The sequence below is a fragment of the Mesocricetus auratus genome, unplaced genomic scaffold (genome assembly GCF_017639785.1).
Source record: "Mesocricetus auratus isolate SY011 unplaced genomic scaffold, BCM_Maur_2.0 Super-Scaffold_100004, whole genome shotgun sequence".
Classification (NCBI taxonomy): domain Eukaryota; kingdom Metazoa; phylum Chordata; class Mammalia; order Rodentia; family Cricetidae; genus Mesocricetus; species Mesocricetus auratus.
Window position 1 is genome coordinate 26,275,976 of NW_024429189.1, and position 19,357 is coordinate 26,295,332.

General features: G+C 40.3%; 1 protein-coding gene across 3 annotated transcripts in view; it reads left to right on the forward strand.

Moving 5' to 3' along the window:
- Gpd2 (glycerol-3-phosphate dehydrogenase 2) overlaps window positions 1-19,357 on the forward strand; it is a 141,799-nt gene that overhangs the window by 71,680 nt on the left and 50,762 nt on the right. For all 3 annotated transcript variants that reach the window (XM_013112568.3, XM_013112567.3, NM_001281680.1), the window contains 3 exon segments: window positions 2,928-3,052; window positions 4,387-4,484; window positions 5,463-5,626. In XM_013112568.3, the coding sequence (XP_012968022.1) occupies window positions 2,928-3,052; window positions 4,387-4,484; window positions 5,463-5,626 (387 nt within the window).

Below are 19,357 nucleotides of genomic sequence, written 5' to 3' on the forward strand. Positions count from 1 at the left end.
AGTCTCACTTTCCTGATGCAACAACTGTGATGCTAGGGTTTAAAGAGAGGCACATTTTAAATAATGTGGCTCCTAAATACCATCTGAAAGTCAACTCCCTCGTCTGCTCTTCAACCGAAGAAAAAAATGGACTGATTTAGAATACCAAAAGAACTCTGTCGGACTTACCGAGTGGAGGAGGTAGAGTGTGTGCAGAAGAGGTTGGGGAATGTGATCTTAGTAGATGCAGTTCTGGGTTCTTGCCCTTAGTTCGGGTTCGAATCTGGAGTGAGATGGAAGCCCTGTGGTCTCTGAAGAAGACCATGATGAGCCTCTGGAGCTCTCCATTTGTTTGCCTGTGGTCTCTGAAGAAGACCATGATGAGCCTCTGGAGCTCTCCATTTGTTTGCCTGTGCAGAGTCACTTGACAGCTGGCCTGTGCCCCACTCATACCCAGTGTCTGTACTTGGACTTCCAATACTTTTTAAAATATGCACTGCCTCGCTATCTTTCTCTGTCTGTAGCACACCCAGAATAAATTAAGTATGAGTAATGTTTTAATAATTTAGAGTATTGCAGAACTTTTTCTGACGTATATCCCTAAGAATGGTGATGTGAATCCAAAGTGCTTATAATTTCAGTTGTTTTTACTAGTTAGGACAATAATCTTGAATCAAAAGTCCCCCGCTCTCTTCCCCCTCCCTCCTCCTTTCTCTCTCCAGGATATTTTTTTTTTTGTAGCCCTGCCTGTCCTAGAACTTGCTCTGTAGAACAGGCTGGTCTTAAACTCAAACTCAAGAGATCTGCCTGCCTCTGACTCTTGAGTGCCGGGATTAAAAGCATGTACCACCACAGCTTGGCTGAAAAAAATCTCTATTTTCCACTCTTCATTGTTCCCAAATATTTTCTCCTTTTAGGTCAAGGAAATTTTTCTGGTTTTGTGATGGCATTTCTGTTCAAATTTTAAACTGTTAGATGTTTTAAAAGCAACCTTTTGATACTAAATGGCTTTTGAAACAGATACACGCACTTTCTCCTGTCCTAGCTTTGCAGATCCAAATTGCTTCTGCCTCATATTATCACTGTAATTGGATTTTATGACATTGCCCATTGCCTAAGGGAGTAACCAGTCCTCAGGCATTCCCACTGGTGTCCATATGTATTGTGAATTTTAAGAACTCACCTAGTGTCTGATATTAACTTGTAGCATTGGGTGTCATTTGCAGTCTTGAAAAGGCAGGGGTGTCTCTGCAAGAAAAGAAAAGGAATCAGAAGTAGATTTTTACCCCTAAGAGATCTTCAGATAAAGGGGATGGGATGACTTTTAGAATGTACCCATCTTTGTTCAGCCTTATCCTAGCAAGAGAATTATCTTTTTCTAAATTATTTTTTTAAATTTAAATTAGAAACTAGGTTGCTTCACATGTCAATTCCAGGTCCCTCTCCCTTCCCTCCCCTCCTCCCATGCCCTCCCACCAACCCCTCCAATATCCCCTTATTTCCCCAGGGAGGATGAGGCCCTCCATGGGGGTGTCCATATTCAGCATGGGACTGATCAAGACCCCCTGAATGTGGGTGTCAGTGAGGAGGCCTAGGTAATCTATTGAGCCTTGGGTAGTAGATCAGTATTTATCCCAAGTATACAAATGGACTTTGGACTCCCATCCAACAATGAGAGAGTCACTCTCACCCTGGACTCTTGGGGGTGGGTGGGTCTAGGCCCTGCCCTGGATGAAACAACCGAGTATTTTCTTTTAATAATTTATATGTGTGTGTGTGCGCGCGCACGTGTGCACGTGTGCGTGCATGCACCTGTGTTCCTGCTGAGGCCAGAAGAGGACATTATATTCCAAGAAGTTGGAGCTACAGGCAGTTGTGAGCCACCTAGGGTGCTGGGAATGGAATTCAAGTCCTCTGCAAAAGTAGGAAGTGCTTCTAACTAGTGAGTCATTTCTTCATCCCCAAGAGGAATGTTCCCTTTTTCCATGTATACTCTGCACCGGTTCCTTTGTTTTAGCTTGTATTTCGTTTTAATCCTGAAGTAGTATATCATAAGCAAATCTTTTGAATTGTACTGTAAACTCACCAGTAGAAGTCCTTTGATTTTAAGTCTTTGTATTTGTGTGTGTGTGTGTGTGTGTGTGTGTGTGTGTGTGTGTGTGTGTGTGTGTGTTCATGTTCATGTGCGTGGAGTCAGGGGACAATCTTCTTTCAGGCAGGGTCTCTTTTGTTGCTTAGCACTGCATACAGCAGGCTGTCTGGCTTGTGAGTTTCTAGGGATTCTCCTGCCTCTGTGCTGGATTACAGATATGTACCTTGTACATATTTTTGTACATTCTGGTGATTGAACTCAGGTCCTCCTGCTTGCACATTTGAACCACTTCCCCAGCCCATATCCCCTTGCTTTATTGGGTAGAAATCTCCATCTGCCTGGGTCCCCTATTCCATATCTGCTATATCACCACCTCAGGCACATTTGCAAGTAGGAGCCAGCTCGTAGAAGGAATCTTGGGTCAGTTTGGTTGGTGAATGCATTACAATAGCACAGAGTGCAGGGGTGAAGCAATTCCGCATTCAGTAGGAAGGGCATGCTGAAGGCTGTGGGAGAACACCCACTAAATGCCATGTGGGAAAAGATGGCACCAGGCCCCCCTTTGGTCCCCTAAATACACCAGAGAATCTCGCTGCCACGAAATTGTACTGTAATGTTTTCTAGGTGTGATTCATTCACAGTTTAATATGCTTCTAGTTCTGGCTTGACTTTTCCCTCAGGAAGAGTCTAAAATCTCTTCATTATAATATAGACAGTGTACTGCACTTTGAATACAAATTTATCCATGTTCAGACTAATTTTTCCAGTGATTGTCTCTACCCTGGAGAAGTGCCTTTAATGAATTACATACAAATTGTGTAATTTAAGAAGTTAATTTGGTTTTCTGGTTACACAGGACTAAAAACAGCCCTTGTAGAGAGAGATGACTTCTCATCGGGGACCAGCAGCAGAAGTACTAAATTGATCCATGGTGGTGTGCGATATCTCCAGAAGGCTATCATGAAGTTGGATGTTGAGCAGGTAATTGTGTGTGCTGGCTGTTAAACAAAAATTGCCACTATGCTTTTTCTACCCAATTAAATCAGGCTTTTTTTTTAATGGCTTTATAAACATTGCTTCCTGTTCAAGATACCTGCTTAGTGCACACTGCTAGAGTATCTTTTCGGAGAGGTGCACCAGTTTGCTCTGTGTAGCATTATGTTTATGGGTGATCAGGGGCTTTTTTTCTGTACAAGCATGTCAGAGTAGCAGATTTACAGAGTCACTTTTGGATGTGTTCCTTTTAACAATTGTGATTGGGTTTTTGCCAATGGCCACCAAATTGCTACTTTTGAGCAGTTTCAGGGGAGCTGTGTTGTAATGCAGACTGGAGTGCCAAATTGATCTCTTAACTGCAGCTGCAATCATGCACTCATATTGTCACTGACATATTCTTCAGGAAAAAAAAATGATCTGAGTCACGCTTTCCATGTGTCACACTTTATTGTGTCCAGTCTGCCATCATTTGAAAACTGCCAAGGCAGTGTGGAAAATGACATTTCCCAGAGGGGTGAAAAAAATCAGCTTCCCTCCATATCTGCTTTTCATACAAGGAAAACACAGCAGCAAGGACTTGCCATTGTCAAGTTTTGAGTCTGGCCCCCTTTCTTGCCTTGACAAGTCGGCTTTGAATCTGTCCCCTTTTCTTATGTCTCTCTTAAGCATCTGTGATGGATGCAAAGAAATCAGCCCAGGATTCATGATCCACTGGTTTCAGATGTGCTCTGGCTTATTTTGTCAACATCTACAGCCTTATTGTCATGTGTAGATGTTTGTCAACATCTACAGCCTTATTGTCATGTGTAAAATTCATCTAATAATATTGCTAGCTCTTTAGCCAGGCATAATGAGGGCCACAGAAGTGAAGACAAAGCCTTCTTTGCCATCTGTAAAATAGCTGTCCAGGGCTGCATATCATCTTTGCTGCGTTTAGGGAAAGCAAGAGAACTTTCCATGAATTCGAGCAATCTGTTATTTCTTACCCGGAGAAACATTCTGGGGAACTGAGAAAGGGGACCATCCAGAGAAAACAAGATAAATGGTTACAATAATCTTGTAACTCAAGTCAGGAAAATATCTTACACCTGGGAACTCTGACAGCATGTTTTTCTCCTATGCAAATACAGTTAAGGTTTCTAAAAAATCTTTGAGGTTGACAGCATGATGTATTATTAGAGATTTGATTAGGAGGGAGCTCTCCTCGCTCAGAGGTGGAAGGTTTCTGTATATCAATCAGTTGGCAGGGTGTCTATTTGCCATTTGAAAATATTATGATCTGTTACTGCCAAACTAATTTTCTCTGTTTTGATTTTCAGTATAGGATGGTGAAAGAAGCCCTCCACGAACGTGCCAACTTACTAGAAATCGCTCCCCATTTATCAGCTCCGTTGCCTATAATGCTTCCAATTTACAAGTAAGCCTTTGCTATCACCTGTAGGCTATGTGCTTGTCTGAGGTCAACAGGACAACACAGCTCTCATGGAAGCAGCCCTTTCCTGTGTATTTCTTAATGTGGTTTTAATTGGTCTTGCAAATACTTTAGTATTTAAAAATATAGGTTTTCTTAAATATTCTCTGTGGACATATGTTTAAGGACCAGATTTTGAAGGCAAAGAAGGTTGAGTTCTCTTTATAATTAATGGACTCTTATTCCATTTTTTCAGAGAACATAGGTGAACAGCTGTATTTACTCTGAGGCATTCAAATGAGATCATGCCCAGTGTAAAATGTAGAGAGCTCCCCCCCCCATTATTCTGATGCAAACTCTGAAACTACTGTGTAGCAACCCAAAACCCAGCTAGCTATATTGGGTCATTTTTATTGTCCAAGTTAGCTTAGATGACATTCATCTGGGAGGTGTGAATTTTCCTAATGTTAGAACCATGTGTGAAGTTGCTCTAAGTGGGAGACAGGCCCACTAATACGAAAGGGTGGGTTATGTAATTCTTTAGACACAGGTGGCGAAGGGCTTGAAACGGATTTGATCATCTAGTCAATGTGTAGTTACAGATTGCTGAGGGCTTCTTAAACCTGGTGTAGTTCACATTTACCAAGACCTCCAACCTACATTGGTTGAATCCATCATTAGACCTGTGACTACCAGGCACGGCTATTTATTTTGAATGCATCCCGAAGAATTCTAAGATGCAGTAGGGACCAGCCATGGAGATGATCATGAACTCTCGTTTGTTCTCTTTGTATGGCAGCTAAGCCAGTGTCACAAGCAGCTGTGCAGGCTTGTTCCCCCTCCCCCCCCCCCCCCCCAGCCCACCGCTTCTAGGTATAACTTTGCTTTTCTCAAATGGCTTTTCATGAAATTTAAGGTGACATTCCATAATGTTATACTATGTTTCTAAAAAAAAAAAACCCTTTCTCCTTGCTTGTGCTATAGGTGGTGGCAGTTACCTTATTACTGGGTGGGAATCAAGCTGTATGATCTGGTTGCAGGAAGTAATTGCCTGAAGAGCAGTTATGTCCTCAGCAAATCCAGAGCCCTCGAGCATTTCCCCATGCTCCAGAAGGACAAGCTGGTAGGAGCCATTGTCTACTATGATGGTATGTCATATTTCTTCTCTGTGTACAAGATATGTTTCTGTTCAGTTATGACCCTGAGAGTACACTGACCCTTATAGTACACTGCAGTGAGATAGGTTCGCATTCTTGCTTCTTATGCAACAAACAAATGTACCCACACATTTTTTTCAGTACCAGCTGAGAAACTACCCACAGTGCCTGTCTTCTAATAATTTGTTTTGTTTAATTAATCAAAGAGTATTTATTTATTTATTTATTTATTTATTTATTTATTTATTTATTTAGACATTCTAGACCAGGTTGGCCTGGAACTCACTTTCATAGACTAGTCTGGCTTCTCCTTTGTGGCAGTTCTCCTGCCTCAGCCTCCACAGTGCTGGGATTACAGGTGTGAGGCATGACACCTGGCTATTTGAGTCATACATTCTATTTTCTTTTTCACTTTTACCTGTGTCTCATGGTTGGATTGGCCCATTCTCATAGCTATGAATTTCACCCCACCCTCATACCATTCAATTTGTTACATGTTTGGCAGTGAATACTTGCCTTATGAATATATTATGATGTCGAAAGCAGCTGAGGATCTGTTAGATTTTCTAGATGAAACCTCTATTTTCAAGGGGTTATAAACCTAGAGAAAAATGCCCCTTGGGCTGAAATTGACATGTTTCTGTTTTGCACAGGACACATCATTCTTGAGCGTATAATTTATGTATTGAGGATAGATGAACAGCGTATCTGTTAAACCAAACTTTCTTGTTTTATTACTTATTTGCTTGCTGGTAGATGTTTTCTGACCTCACTTTACATTTGCTATGTGTTCAATGTGAATTCATTGTGTATGTGTGTACACGATATAATTTGTACGTTTTTTGTTTGAGGAAACTAAATAATATATTTCTGGATAGACTACAATCAACAGCAACAGTACAAAACAGTAAAATCAAAGCCATTTACAGGTCTTCGTTGGTCATTTTAAAGCATGTACAGAACTGGGAAATAATGTAAGAATATTCATTTATAAGAAACTAGCTGGACACAAGTGATAGTATGGTACATGTTGAAAGGTTTAGAAATTTTATGACACAAAGACACCTAGGCTCCGAGTCTCAATGATTCCTCCTGTTAATGTGGTCTTTATATTTGGTGATAGATATACAAATTCTTACATAAAAGAAGTGTTATTTTTTGTTGTGTTGTTTTAGGATATTTGATGCATATATTTTGTATTATGTGATACCATATCTGCCTTTAAAGCTACCTTTCCTTGTCTTCTATTTTTTTCCTCCCCTTTTTACTTTGTTCCAATATTACCTTTCTGAATCAATTCAGCTGACTGACAGGCTTTTATATATAAATGCAGAATGTATATGTGCAGAGGGGGCAATAGAGACCAAACTTAAGAAAATGTCCTAGGAGCAACAATATTAGAAAAATGTTAAGGGTCTTAGACAAACATTAAGAGCTAGAAGATTAGCAGTTTGTAGGGCTTTTCAGCATCTGAGACACCACAGGGGTGGGCACTTAACTACTTTTTTGGTGCCCTTGATGGAACCTGCATGTTAAAGGACAACCTTCACCGTGAATCTGCTTTCTTTGCAACAGACCTTTAATGTTAATCCATTGTAGTTTATTGGATGATTACTGTAAAGAGGCTTCTGGTCCAGGAGGAGTAGGCATTCTGCAAATAGCATCCTATCTATACTCATGTGGAAATGATTGTAGCCTTGTCCTTCTCTTACTTCCTCCTCCCACATAGATCCTTTCAAATTCATACTGTTTTCTGTAACATGGGATGTGTTGGGTGTTAAGTCTTCTGTGTTAGGCTGTGCATATGGGAATCACCCACTGAAGAACATCAATGGGTCCATGGCTGTCTTAGTTTGGTTTAATTATGAATTATATATTCTTGCTGTGGCAAATCCAGGGCAACTTTGCGTTTTGTTGTAGAGCAGAGGAAACATCCTTGTAGAATTAAGAGGAAAGATTCCTCTAATTAAGAATGAATTAATCTTTATTTTTGATTAGAGGCTATAGAAATAGAAGTTGAACAAAAATTATTGAAAAGTTTTAAAATAATTTCAAATGGATGTTTTGAAATTATACAATCTTATGTTTTGAACAGAAGTAAAAAATAATTACTCTGGTCATTTGAGTAAAATATTTGCTTTTTCACTTTATTCTGAGATTATTCAGGCTGTAATATGTAATATTTAAGGTGAGGCAAAACAAAAACGTGAAAGGATAGACTTGTTTGTTCTCAAAGATGTTGGTAATTCCTGTTTTGCCCAATGTGATAATCAGGCTAAGTGTCCCTGTAAAAACAAGGAGGAAAGCAAAACCAAGACAAAGGCATTCAATGCACCAAAGGACATTCTCAGAAGCAGGAGAGAAAGCCCTAATCTTTGACTCAAAGTATTTCAGAGAGAAAGCAGTATTTGAACCATGACAAACCTGTCTGTATACTTTACAAAAGTTTCATTACTGAGATGAAATAATCTCTTGTTCAAGAGTAACCATTATGTGGGCTTATGCACATTGCTTGTTGGCTAAGAACACTCACTTCACAAGCATTAAAACCTGAGCTCTCTAGCACTCAAGTAAATAGCGAGGCATGGTCTTGTGCACCTGTGATCCTGGGAGCGGGCATGGGCAGAAGCAGGATTGATAGGGCTTGTGTGGCCAGCCAGTTTAGCCCCCCACCCTTCCAGTACCCCCCGGAAAAGGAGAACAACAAGAACAAATAAACAAAAACCTATTAAGCTCCAGGCTCAATGGGTGACCCTTCCTCAAGAGACTAAGGTGAAGGCAACTGAGAAAGCCACTGCTGTCTTCTCTGGCCTCTTTGCATAGAAGTGCATGCCGCACACACATAGAAAGAGAAACGTGAGGAACCATTACATTACAAGACTGTAAGACAACCAATTTATTCCAAAATGAACTTTAAAAGCAATGCTTACATCCTTATACAGTTACCTATTTTAAGGTAAACAGAAAGAGTTTTTGTAATTCTTACCTAAAGAGACTCTTGATCCTAATGAAACGATCATGCATATTCCTAAAATGAAGGTTTGAAAGATGTCACAGTTGTACTGACTATAAACTCTCCTTAGTAATACATCATAGAGTTATATCAGCCACAGTGACTATGATACCTTGGAAACACATTGGCCTAGAACAATCAGTATAGTCGCGAAGTTGGCCTAGCTTTTAAGGTCTGTTCACCACTGAACTGTTGGAGCTTTAAGGCGTTAATTTACAAGTACATGTTGTATAGATATCAAGAGGTTTTATTTTCATTTCTTTATTTATTTATTTATTTATTTATTTCTTCATTTATTTATTTATTTATTTATTTATTTATTTATTTATTTTGAGTTGCTCAGTGTAGCCTTGGCTGCCCTGGAACTCACTCTGTAGACCATTGCTGGCCTTGAACTCACAGGGATCCACCTGCCTATGCTCCTCAAATGCTGGGATTAAAGGTGTGCACCACCATACCTGGTTTTAATTACTTAGAGCCATAGTTTAATCACTTAGAGCTATAGTTTGGCCTAGATAAATTCTGATAGCTACTGCATGTAGCCAAAGCAAAAGTAAATTTCTCTAGAAGAGCTCCTACAAGTAGTAGAATAAACGTTTCTTGCATTTTGCTTGTTTGTACTTGTTTCCAGAGACATGTTCTTACTATGTAGTCTAGGATGGCTTTGACATCTCCCTACTCCCTGCCTCCCCAGTGCTGGTTTTTCAGGTGTGCCCCACCACACTAGCTCCCTGCACTTTCTGATGTAATCTTATGGACATTTTTATAGATGGCATAAATATGACCCACTGTGGTATTTCACTGTTAACTGTTAAAAGACAAACTGATACATATGGAGGAATAACTGCTATCTTTTTAAATGCAGACAGAATAAATGTCAAGTTTCTCAGTAAAATCCATATGAGATGAAAGGATACAAGTCACATAGCAGATTTTCCCTCCAGTTCCAATTTTTTATATCCTTTATCGAAAATATGTCATTCATTCCCTGGTTGTCTCTCTGAACCATGGCCCTGTGGCTCCTGTGAGCCCCCAGTCCTTAACCAGTAGAGACTTAACTAGTTAGGTCCTGGATATGCCGTGCGCACTAAGAACTACCCGGTAGAAAGCATAGTGACCAAGCCATTCTCTAAGAAGCCAGGAAGGTGGTGATGGTTTCCATGCTTGGCTAGTCCATTAGATGATGTGACTGCTTCTGGAGCACAGTCTGGTCCTGAGGAACTTACTTCCTCTTCTGTCAGCTTTAGACCTGTTTTCTGGTTCCTCACAGCGGCATTCTGGTGATCCCAGAACATGGGAGATGGAGACAGCAGGAGCAAGAGTTCAAGATCATATTTAGCTGCATACTCCATTCTAGGCTAGCCTGCGTTAGATGAGAGCTTGCCTTCTGTGTGTGTGTGTGTGTGTTGAGGCCAGTTCTCACTTTGCCTTTTTTGTGTATGTGTTTGGAGGCCAGTTCTCACTATGTAGCTCTGGCTGGCTTAAAACTCATAGAGATCTGCCTGTCTTGGCTGCTGCAGTGCTGGGATTGAATGCATGTGCCACCACACCCAACGCCATTCCTTAAAAATAGAAATCCCAGTTCCAAGAGTGGATTCCTGTGCACAGAAAATGAGGTATAATTAAAAATCATTAAGTATTTAAAGCCATTAAATAACTCCATTAAACCTCTGTAAAATGAAATTGGGGAATAAAGTTATAACCTTAAATTTTTCCTCCCTGCCAGTCAAGACACTGACAGAGAAATATGTGTTATTGAACACCTAACAATGCTTGTAAGTGCACCTTATGCACATATGAAAATAGTAACCCAAAGAAATTGTATTGGCTTTCCCAGTGTAAATAAAAGTCGGTTACATCCATGTTTCAAGGGAGGAATCAGAGCCTATCATTCACTAGAATATTAATTTTTATTCCAGTTTAAAACTCACTGCATACAAAGATGCAGAGAGAGAGAGAGAGAGAGAGAGAGAGAGAGAGAGAGAGAGAGAGAGAGAGAGAGAGCAAAGCCAATTTAATCTCTGGCTCCCCTGAGGTAAATGTAGTTCACAGTCCTGCCCCCACCCCAACCTCAGCTATAATCCCTGGCTCCTGGAGGTAAAAATGCACTGAAGTGAGGAAAATTCTGCAGCAGGATATAATGATCCAAAATGACAGGGACAATAATGACAATGAATTTCATGTCTCCCAGTCATGAGCTGAAGATGCTTGACTAGGCTGACGTATACAATTAAATTGTTACAGGTACAGCAGGAGATTGCAGTTAGCTGTGTGTTTTGGGGGAATGATGCCTCTGGCAAAAGGCCGATTGTAGAATGTAGCCTCTTTGTTAGGAACAGCCTATTACTCCTTTAGGCATGCACCGAGACTGTACACTCTAATAAAAGAAAGCCCGAGTTAAAGACAAGTCTCTTAAGCTGTTTACCTACTTTGAAAGCTTAAAGGAAAACCAATTATTCAATACCTCAAAGGTGATTTTTCTTTTCTTTTCTGTTTTTGGTCTTATGCTTGGTTGCCTTCCTTCCTTCCTTCCTTCCTTCCTTCCTTCCTTCCTTCCTTCCTTCCGTCCGTCCGTCCGTCCGTCCGTCCGTCCTTCCTTCCTTTTCTTTTTTCATTAATCAAAATGGTGTCAGCTGAGCTTATTGGGTGTCACCTACTTAAGGCACAGAGACACACTGACTTCTCCAGTATAATGGAAAGAAGTTGACTAGATAACCGAACATCATAGATTTATGAACAACGCCCGCTGCCTGTCTTCAAGTTTGGACTGCCTTTTCTGTTAACATGGCTCTTTAAATTGTAGTGTTGTCTCCAAGGTGGAGTGTGCGGAGCCTCATCTACTGTGTTTTTGTAAGAACACACTGTAACTCCTTAGATTTTTACTATCAAATTCTTTAGAAATTTCTATGTTTTTGTGGCTCAAATGCGTATAGCATGTGAGTACAGTGGTCTGTGTATGTGGTTTAGAAATAACTATGACAGTTGAGGCTATGTACTGATATTCACTTTTGAGGTACTCAATTTTTCATTTTCCCATCACTGGGGAAGTAATCATTTTTTTTGATATCTTGCTTATTGAAATGTTTTCAAAATAAACGTTTTTCAAGAGAAAAATATCCTGAAAGGTGAACATTACCAGTTGTCCTTCATTTCTCAAGGTCTTAAGTTTTCATTGATTGAGACAACTGAAAAGAAACCAAGCTGTTGATAAGAGGTACACTGTCTATGGCTATACTTCCCTGAATGTACCCAGTCTCATCTGGTGGACTGGGATATCCTCTTGGGGATTCAGAATTGTCAAAGTTTGGCACAACACAATAAAAACTTGTGAATACTCTTTTTAATATAGTCTCTTAAATGAAAAAATCTATTTGCATGTAAACCCCATGGTTCTTACCATTTTCAGATTCTTATTATGTAGAGTTTAAATTACATAAATATTAACACATAAAATAGGGCATACATATCATGTATGTAAGTTGCAGAGCATAATAGAGTTTCTGGACTTTACCACTAGGCCTAGAGCCCAGAATGTTAACAGCTCTGAAGCTGTCTGTGACTGTGCTACACACTAGCATTCTTCTTGTTTCTTTGCCTATGGATCCGTCCCTTAGCACATAGACATCTGTAAGTAAAATTCTATTTTGTTTTGTTCTTAAATTTTGTAAAGTAACCATACAATGTCCTGTAAAAGTTGTGACAAACCCTTTGGAGAGCAGATGGATGCACAGTGTGAACCAGATCCAGACACTGTCATCGCCCATGACCCAGAACGTTCTTACATATGTCCACCAGGAGATACATACACATAGAAGGTTCATTGAATCGCCATGTCTTATTGAAAAAATGGAAATAAGGGAAATACCCATCAAAAGACAAATGAGTGATTTATTTCCATTTACATAGTAGAATTAAACCAGGATTGAAAGTGAATGAACTGTGAACTGAACAACGTGGGTGAGTCTTAACAGGATGATGCAGTGTGGTTAATGGCACCCTGGAGAGCCGCTTTACAGATTTACTATCCTGTGAACCACACACTGTATATCCTTGAATTTAGGCTACAATACCAGGCTGGGTGGTGATGGCTCACACCTTTAGTCCCAGCATTTGGGAGGAAGAGGCAGGTGGATCTCTGTGAGTTGGAGGCTAGTCTGGTTTACAGACTGAGCTCCAAGACAGCCAGGGTTACACAAAGAGACCCTGTCTCAGGAAAAAAAAAAGCTAGGCTATGACACCTACTTATAGGCTATTTTGAGGTTTAAATAAGCAAACAAATGGAGAAAACTTTATAGACAAGCCATTTTTCGAATATTGTTATATTTGACTTGGTTTTGTAGTTAACTTACCACATTTCTGGTTTTCATTGAAAATACTCTGAAGTGAGTATTAGTTGTTCGAGCATCCACTTATGTATTTAAGTTTTCAGGATTTTTCCAAAACCATTTGCCTAACCTTTTTAGGGAAAAACATTGTATCTATGAACATGTTTCAAATAAGAGATAATGTTTATAATTTAAGGATTTAAAACAAGATGTTTTCAAAGAACTTTCTTTAAAATTATTTGCCTTTTTGACATCAATTTAAAGCATATTTGTTTTCTGAACATTTTGTCTGTATACAAGTCTACACTGCTGAATGAACTGCATGGCTGTTGATCTGGATTTCCCACTGTCCTCTTTCCTGTTGCACTTCTCTTCTTGTTTTGTGTGGGTTACATAAATGAAGCTGACATCATTGCTCATATAGCAGGCATTTTTTTTTCTTTTGCCCTCAAATGCTGCCTTTTTGCCATTCAGGGTATCTGGATACCAACTAATGCTAAATGAAATTTGACATGTACCCCTAAGAAACAAAACTTATAAACTGTGGCTTCAAAGGAAACCTTGAATAAATAGGACACACTATGTCCACCCAGGCTAACATCCAGCATATGCTTCAGCTGATGACGAGGCGGAGCACCAGAGCCCCCAGGAAATTTGGCAAATTGTTTATTGCTCACTTGGCAAGCATGTATTAAACACAAAGCGCTCATTCTCTTGCAGTTATTATTTTTTTAAAAGCACACAGAAATAGGCCCGATCAGGTGTAACACAATGAGGTATCAGTTATCCATATTGTACCACATATATAAAAGTCCCGAAACTGCTGAAGACTCACTGGCGTTAGGGTATGTCTGAAGTGGCCTGGCAGATAGATCTGCTGGGTTCAGGAGGAAGCTCTCTTCCTCTCCCACTCTCTCTCAATGGCCCTTGGGGGGATCAAAGGCAAAAGCTATTATATTAAAAACCTGTGCAATTGCCCTCTTAGTTTGCTTCTTCTTCCCAAACTAAATATGGTACTCATTACTCGTCATTGTATTGTCAACAACATAGAATTATGAACCTATGGGTTCATACATGAGGCAGAAATTTTTTCAAACTCTTCCTCCTTATGACCAACAGTGTTTTGCCTATGTGTTCTAATGATTTTCTTAAGTCATTTTAGTCTGCTTAACTCTATATGTATGCACGCTGGACTAGGTAGGATATTATGGTCCATATTTCTCAAGAAGGAAGGGAGAATGTTTTGGATGCACGAAGTTGTGAAGGTATTTGGTTAGTTGAAATAACATTACAGAATGGAGATTTTTTTTTTTTTTTTTTTGGTTTTTACGAGACAGGGTTTCTCTGTATTGTTTCGGAGGCTATCGGTCCAGGCCGGCCTCGAACTCACAGAGATCCGCCTGCCTCTGCCTCCCGAGTGCTGGGATTAAAGGCGTGCACTACCACCGCCCGGCCAGAATGGAGATTCTATCGTGACTTTTACCCATCATTGATGTCATATTTCTTTTCTCATTGCTGTGATAAAGTACCTCACAAAAGTAACTTTATGGAAGAAAGGGTTCACTTTGGCTTACAGTCTACGGGCGTCTATCTTAGCGAGAAATACATGGTAGGTAAGGAAAGCATTGGTGGCAGGGCCAGCAAATAGGCTAATCACAGAGCGTAAATGGGAAGTGGGGGAAGGGCTGTAAAACCTCAAGGCTCACCCCCAGTGACCCACTTCCTGCAGTGAGACTCTCCTAAAGGGTCTGCAACCTAGCTAAGTGGCACTAGCTGGGAACCAACAATTCAAATACTGGAGCCTGTGGGGAACATTTCACATTCAAACTACAGTTGGTTTTTTTAATTTGTCCCACACTTGAAAACATAGTGAGACATTGAAGCAAAGGCTGCTTTTTCAGAGGAACTGAATTCCATCCCAAGCACCTACATGGCCACTTACAACTGTTGCTGACCCCAGTCCCAGGGTTTTTGAGCCCTCTTCTGGCATCCAGGGGGGTATTGCATGCATGCAGTTCATAGACATATGCAGGCAAAACACCCATGTACAGGAAATAATCTTCTTCCCTCCCTCCCTCCCTCCCTCCCTCCCTCCCTCCCTCCCTCCTTTCCTTCCTTCCTTTTTTCTTTCTTTGAGACAGAATTTCTATGTGTAGCCCGGAACTCACTCTGTAGACCAGGCTGGCGGCAAACTCAAGAGATCTGCCTGCCTCTGCTTCCTGGGTGCTGAGTTAAAGGGATGTGCCACCATACCCAGCAACATTTCTTTAAGAATTAAGTTCAATAAGACATGTTTTTATTCCATATAGAAAACAGATGAGAATAATACAATACAACAACTGCTACTTTCACAACTTGCAAGCTAACTTATGGCCAGACTTCTCCTGTGTTCTGTTTGCTTCTCCCCAGAACTCACTTAACGAATGTTAAATCTGCTGGGCAGTGGTGGTACACATCTTTAATCTCAACACTCAGGAGGTAGAGGCAGGCGGATCTCTGGGTTCAAAGCCAGCAAGGTCTACAGAGTGAGTAGACCAGGTCACATATCCTTTGTACCTACACAATTTTAATAGACTCATGAATGAGAGTTCAATTTATAAATCAGATAAAGTTTCCCAGAGATAGTGGGGGCATAACAATAATCTCAGTACTCAAGAGATGAAGGCTGATGGTTGAAATTAGAAACCATCATGGGCAACACTTTTTTTTCCCTTCATAATACAAAACAAAGCAAGGTATGAATGTAGTTCAGTAGCAGAGGACTTGCATCAAATGTACAAAGACTTGGGCATCTCTAAAAATGGGAAAATTCTACAAAGAGCCTGGCATGCTCTGTGTACTTGCAATTTCAGTACCCTGGAACCTGAGGCCCAAGAATTAGGAGTTTGGGGTCATCCTGTGCTACAAAGAAAGCGCCTCCCTGTTTTAAAAGGCCTGCCAACAAGCAAACATAGACAAAATATCAGTTAAAATTTATACTCTAGATAGATACAGCTAAAATCAATAGGGCTAGAGAGACGGAGCAGTGGTTAAGAGCCCTAGTTCTTGTACTGAACCTGGGTTTGGTTCCCAGCACTCACATGGTGAAGCACAACCATCTGTAACTTCAGTTCCAGTGTGTCCTACGTCCTCTCCTGACCTCCACGGGCAACAGGCGAACATGTGGTGCATACATGCGTACACATACACGCATACATACGCCCATACACAGACATACATACACACAGGCAAAGCACTCACATACATAAAATTAAGTTTGAAATATATTGAATTCATGTTCCCAGGCTTGGTATCAAGTACCTCCAGTACTGAGCCAAAGCCTCTTCCACCCCCTGCTTTGTTTTTAGTTTTTATTTTAACAGGGTCTCATTGTGTAGTCCCAATGGTCTCAAATTCACTAGGATTCATCTGCTTCTGCCCCTATTCAAGTCTGTACCATCACTCCCAGCATGCATGTTGTTTTAGAGCACTAGATTTCCCCAGCTTTTTTTTTTTTTTTGTCCCTTTACAGTTTCCTTTAACATGTCCTGTACCAATGACTGGTTGATAAATAATGAAAGCCAGATGGCATCCAGAGGCAGTGGCTCGACACCACAGTTGTCATTCATAGACTGGAAGACACTTGGGTGCCATATTGTGGTTCTCACCTGATCTTGAATTCACAGTATGATAGTTGAGGTTGGGGGACTTTCAAAGGTGTCTTCACTGATCAGTTTGGAGCCTCGGGAGGAAGCTGCAGTAGCCCTAGCGTTGGCTAGCCTCGTCTCTTCCTTTGAACACTTATCTGTATTCTCATCCTTCCCTTTTCATGTTTCTTATTATCTCTTGCCCGTTGCCTTGAAATCACACAGTGTCACTTATACACTGTGCTAAATAAATTGAGTCCTGGGCAGCCGGATTTTTAAAAAAAATATCTTACTTATTTATTATGTAGCCAATCTTCTGCCTGCATGCCAGCAGAGGGCATCAGAGCTCATTCAAGGTGGTTGTGAGCCACCATGTGGTTGCCGGGAACTGAACTCAGGAGCTCTGGAAGAGCAGTCAATGCTCTTAACTGCTGAGCCATCTCTCCAGCTCCCTGGGTGGCCAGATTTAAGGTTCAGGATGGTAAGAGGAAGAAAAATAAGAGGCAGAGTTTTTTGGATAGGGATGGAGTGGCTTTGCTGACACCTTTTAAGGAGGCACAATCGAACCGTTTTGCCAGAAATGCTGGAGTAGGGCATGTGGGTCTATGCTGCACAGCTTTTGGACCTCACCCTTCTTTAGTTACTATGCTCAGCTAATCCCCCTGGAGATTGGGGGAATTTAAAAATAGTTCTTTTCTAAATCTGTTTTTCCTTATTTATCAACTCAGTTAATTATCATTTTCTTGTTTCAACCTGAAAAGGAAATATAACCATACACTGGATAAGGGTATTGTTGGCTATTTATTTTGGGAAATTACTTACAAGAGAAACTGGTAACCCAGGTTAGTGTCTGCAGCTTTCTGAGATCCGGCTGGAGCCCCAAAAGAGAGCGAATCCCCTTTCAGCTCTGTATTCCACGCACCTTCTACGTACCTGTGACCACGCCCAAACGGGCATGGTCACCTCTACAGGTAGCTAAGGTCTCTCCCTACACCAACCATTTGCTTTTAGAAATTTTGCATATGGGTATACTACTTTGCTTCTTTCCTTTTATTTATGATGTTTCAAAAATAATGGCAAAGTAGTTTTCCATCATTTTCTGTAGATATATTGAAATTGTTTTAGGAAGTATCAACATGAACTCGTTTAGATGTGTATATTTGTTAAGTCTATGCATTAGAAATAATGATTGTCACTTCATTAAGGTGGCTCCTGAGCACTTTGATTTCTGTTATAGTGGCCTGTCATGATGTGTGTGTTGTCCTCTAGGTCAAGTTATTTGGGGATCACCATGAAACTTTATTATGCTCTGACAGGCTTTGTGCCCCTCAATGAGCCTTAGGTGCTGGGGTTCTATTGTAGATGTATCCATTGGGACTTGAGTAATGGTCTCTGTTGCCAAGAGGAGTTTCCTAGATGAAGTGTGAAGGCCATGCTTATCTGTGGGTCAAATTATTAATGACAAATATTTAGAGTGTACTTAGAGATTATACTGCAGTAAAGTGGTGGTTGTACATTTTTCTTCAAGATTCATGACTTCATTAACCCTGGATAGTTAGCTAGGTTTCCAGTAGCAGGCATGGTAAGTCCAAATAGAGAGGTGTTTGTTATTGCTAATATATTTGTGTCATTATCTTCTGACTCAGCAAATTTTTGAGCAATGAAGAAACACACGGTCGGTTCTTAGATATAGCAAAACTTTAAAATTCAGACATGTGGGTTTCTATCTCATCAGTATTATTTCTAAAGAAAATGTCGTTAAATACATTTCATTTTGTTTCAGTTTTATTATTGGTATCAGTGTATATATTAATGAGTATGTATAAATCATTCTCTTTTAAAGATACCTCATATAGTTCCAGTCACTGTGGTTATGCTACCAAGTGAGTTAACGGAAATTCATTTTGTTTTTGCTTTAGACCATTATAGATATGTCTTCTTAAAGTTGCATTTTAAAATACACAAAAAGCCCATCTTAAGAGCTAAAGGCAGTGATTATTCAAGCCGGGAGAAAATTTCCATTCTTATTTTCCCCCTCCCCCTTAAAGGTAACAGTGTGTATGTGTGTGTATACATGTGGTGCATGGGCACATGTATGTTTATGTATGCATGCCTACATGCACATGTGGACATGTGGAGGACAGAGGAGGACTAGGGTGTCTTGCTCTAGTGCGGTCTGCCTAGTTCTTCTGCGACAGTGTCTCTCACTGTAGGATGGCAGCCCACACATCCCAGTGATCCATCCTCCTGTCTTCTTGCTACCATGCTGAAGTAACAGACACTCATGACTCATGGTCACACTTGGCTTTTTAATGTGAGGGCGGGGAATATAAATGTAGGATTTCATGCTTACATGGAAAAATCTCTTCCCTACTGAGCCACTTCCCTAAGCTCCTAATAATTAACTTTGTCTAGAATTTTAATATATCCTTCAATTATGAACGATAGTGGAAGATATTGTCAGCCTCTGGCCTCCAGTTCATAGATGACTGTACTTGCACAGGCAAGTACGCACATGCACACCAAACACAATAGCCATGTTATTTAGATCAGAGTGTACACGGTGCTACATACTGGTTAGTAAACCACACAGCCGAGCTATTTTCATTTTGATAAATGAAAATGAATCTGGTTTCCTTTCTTTGGATGCCATAAAAATGGCACTTCTACCAGTTTTATCTGTATAGAAAACTTAAAATTAGTCTTTGAGTCTGAAGTGCTATTATATTATCATTATATAAAATATGTTCTGATTTGT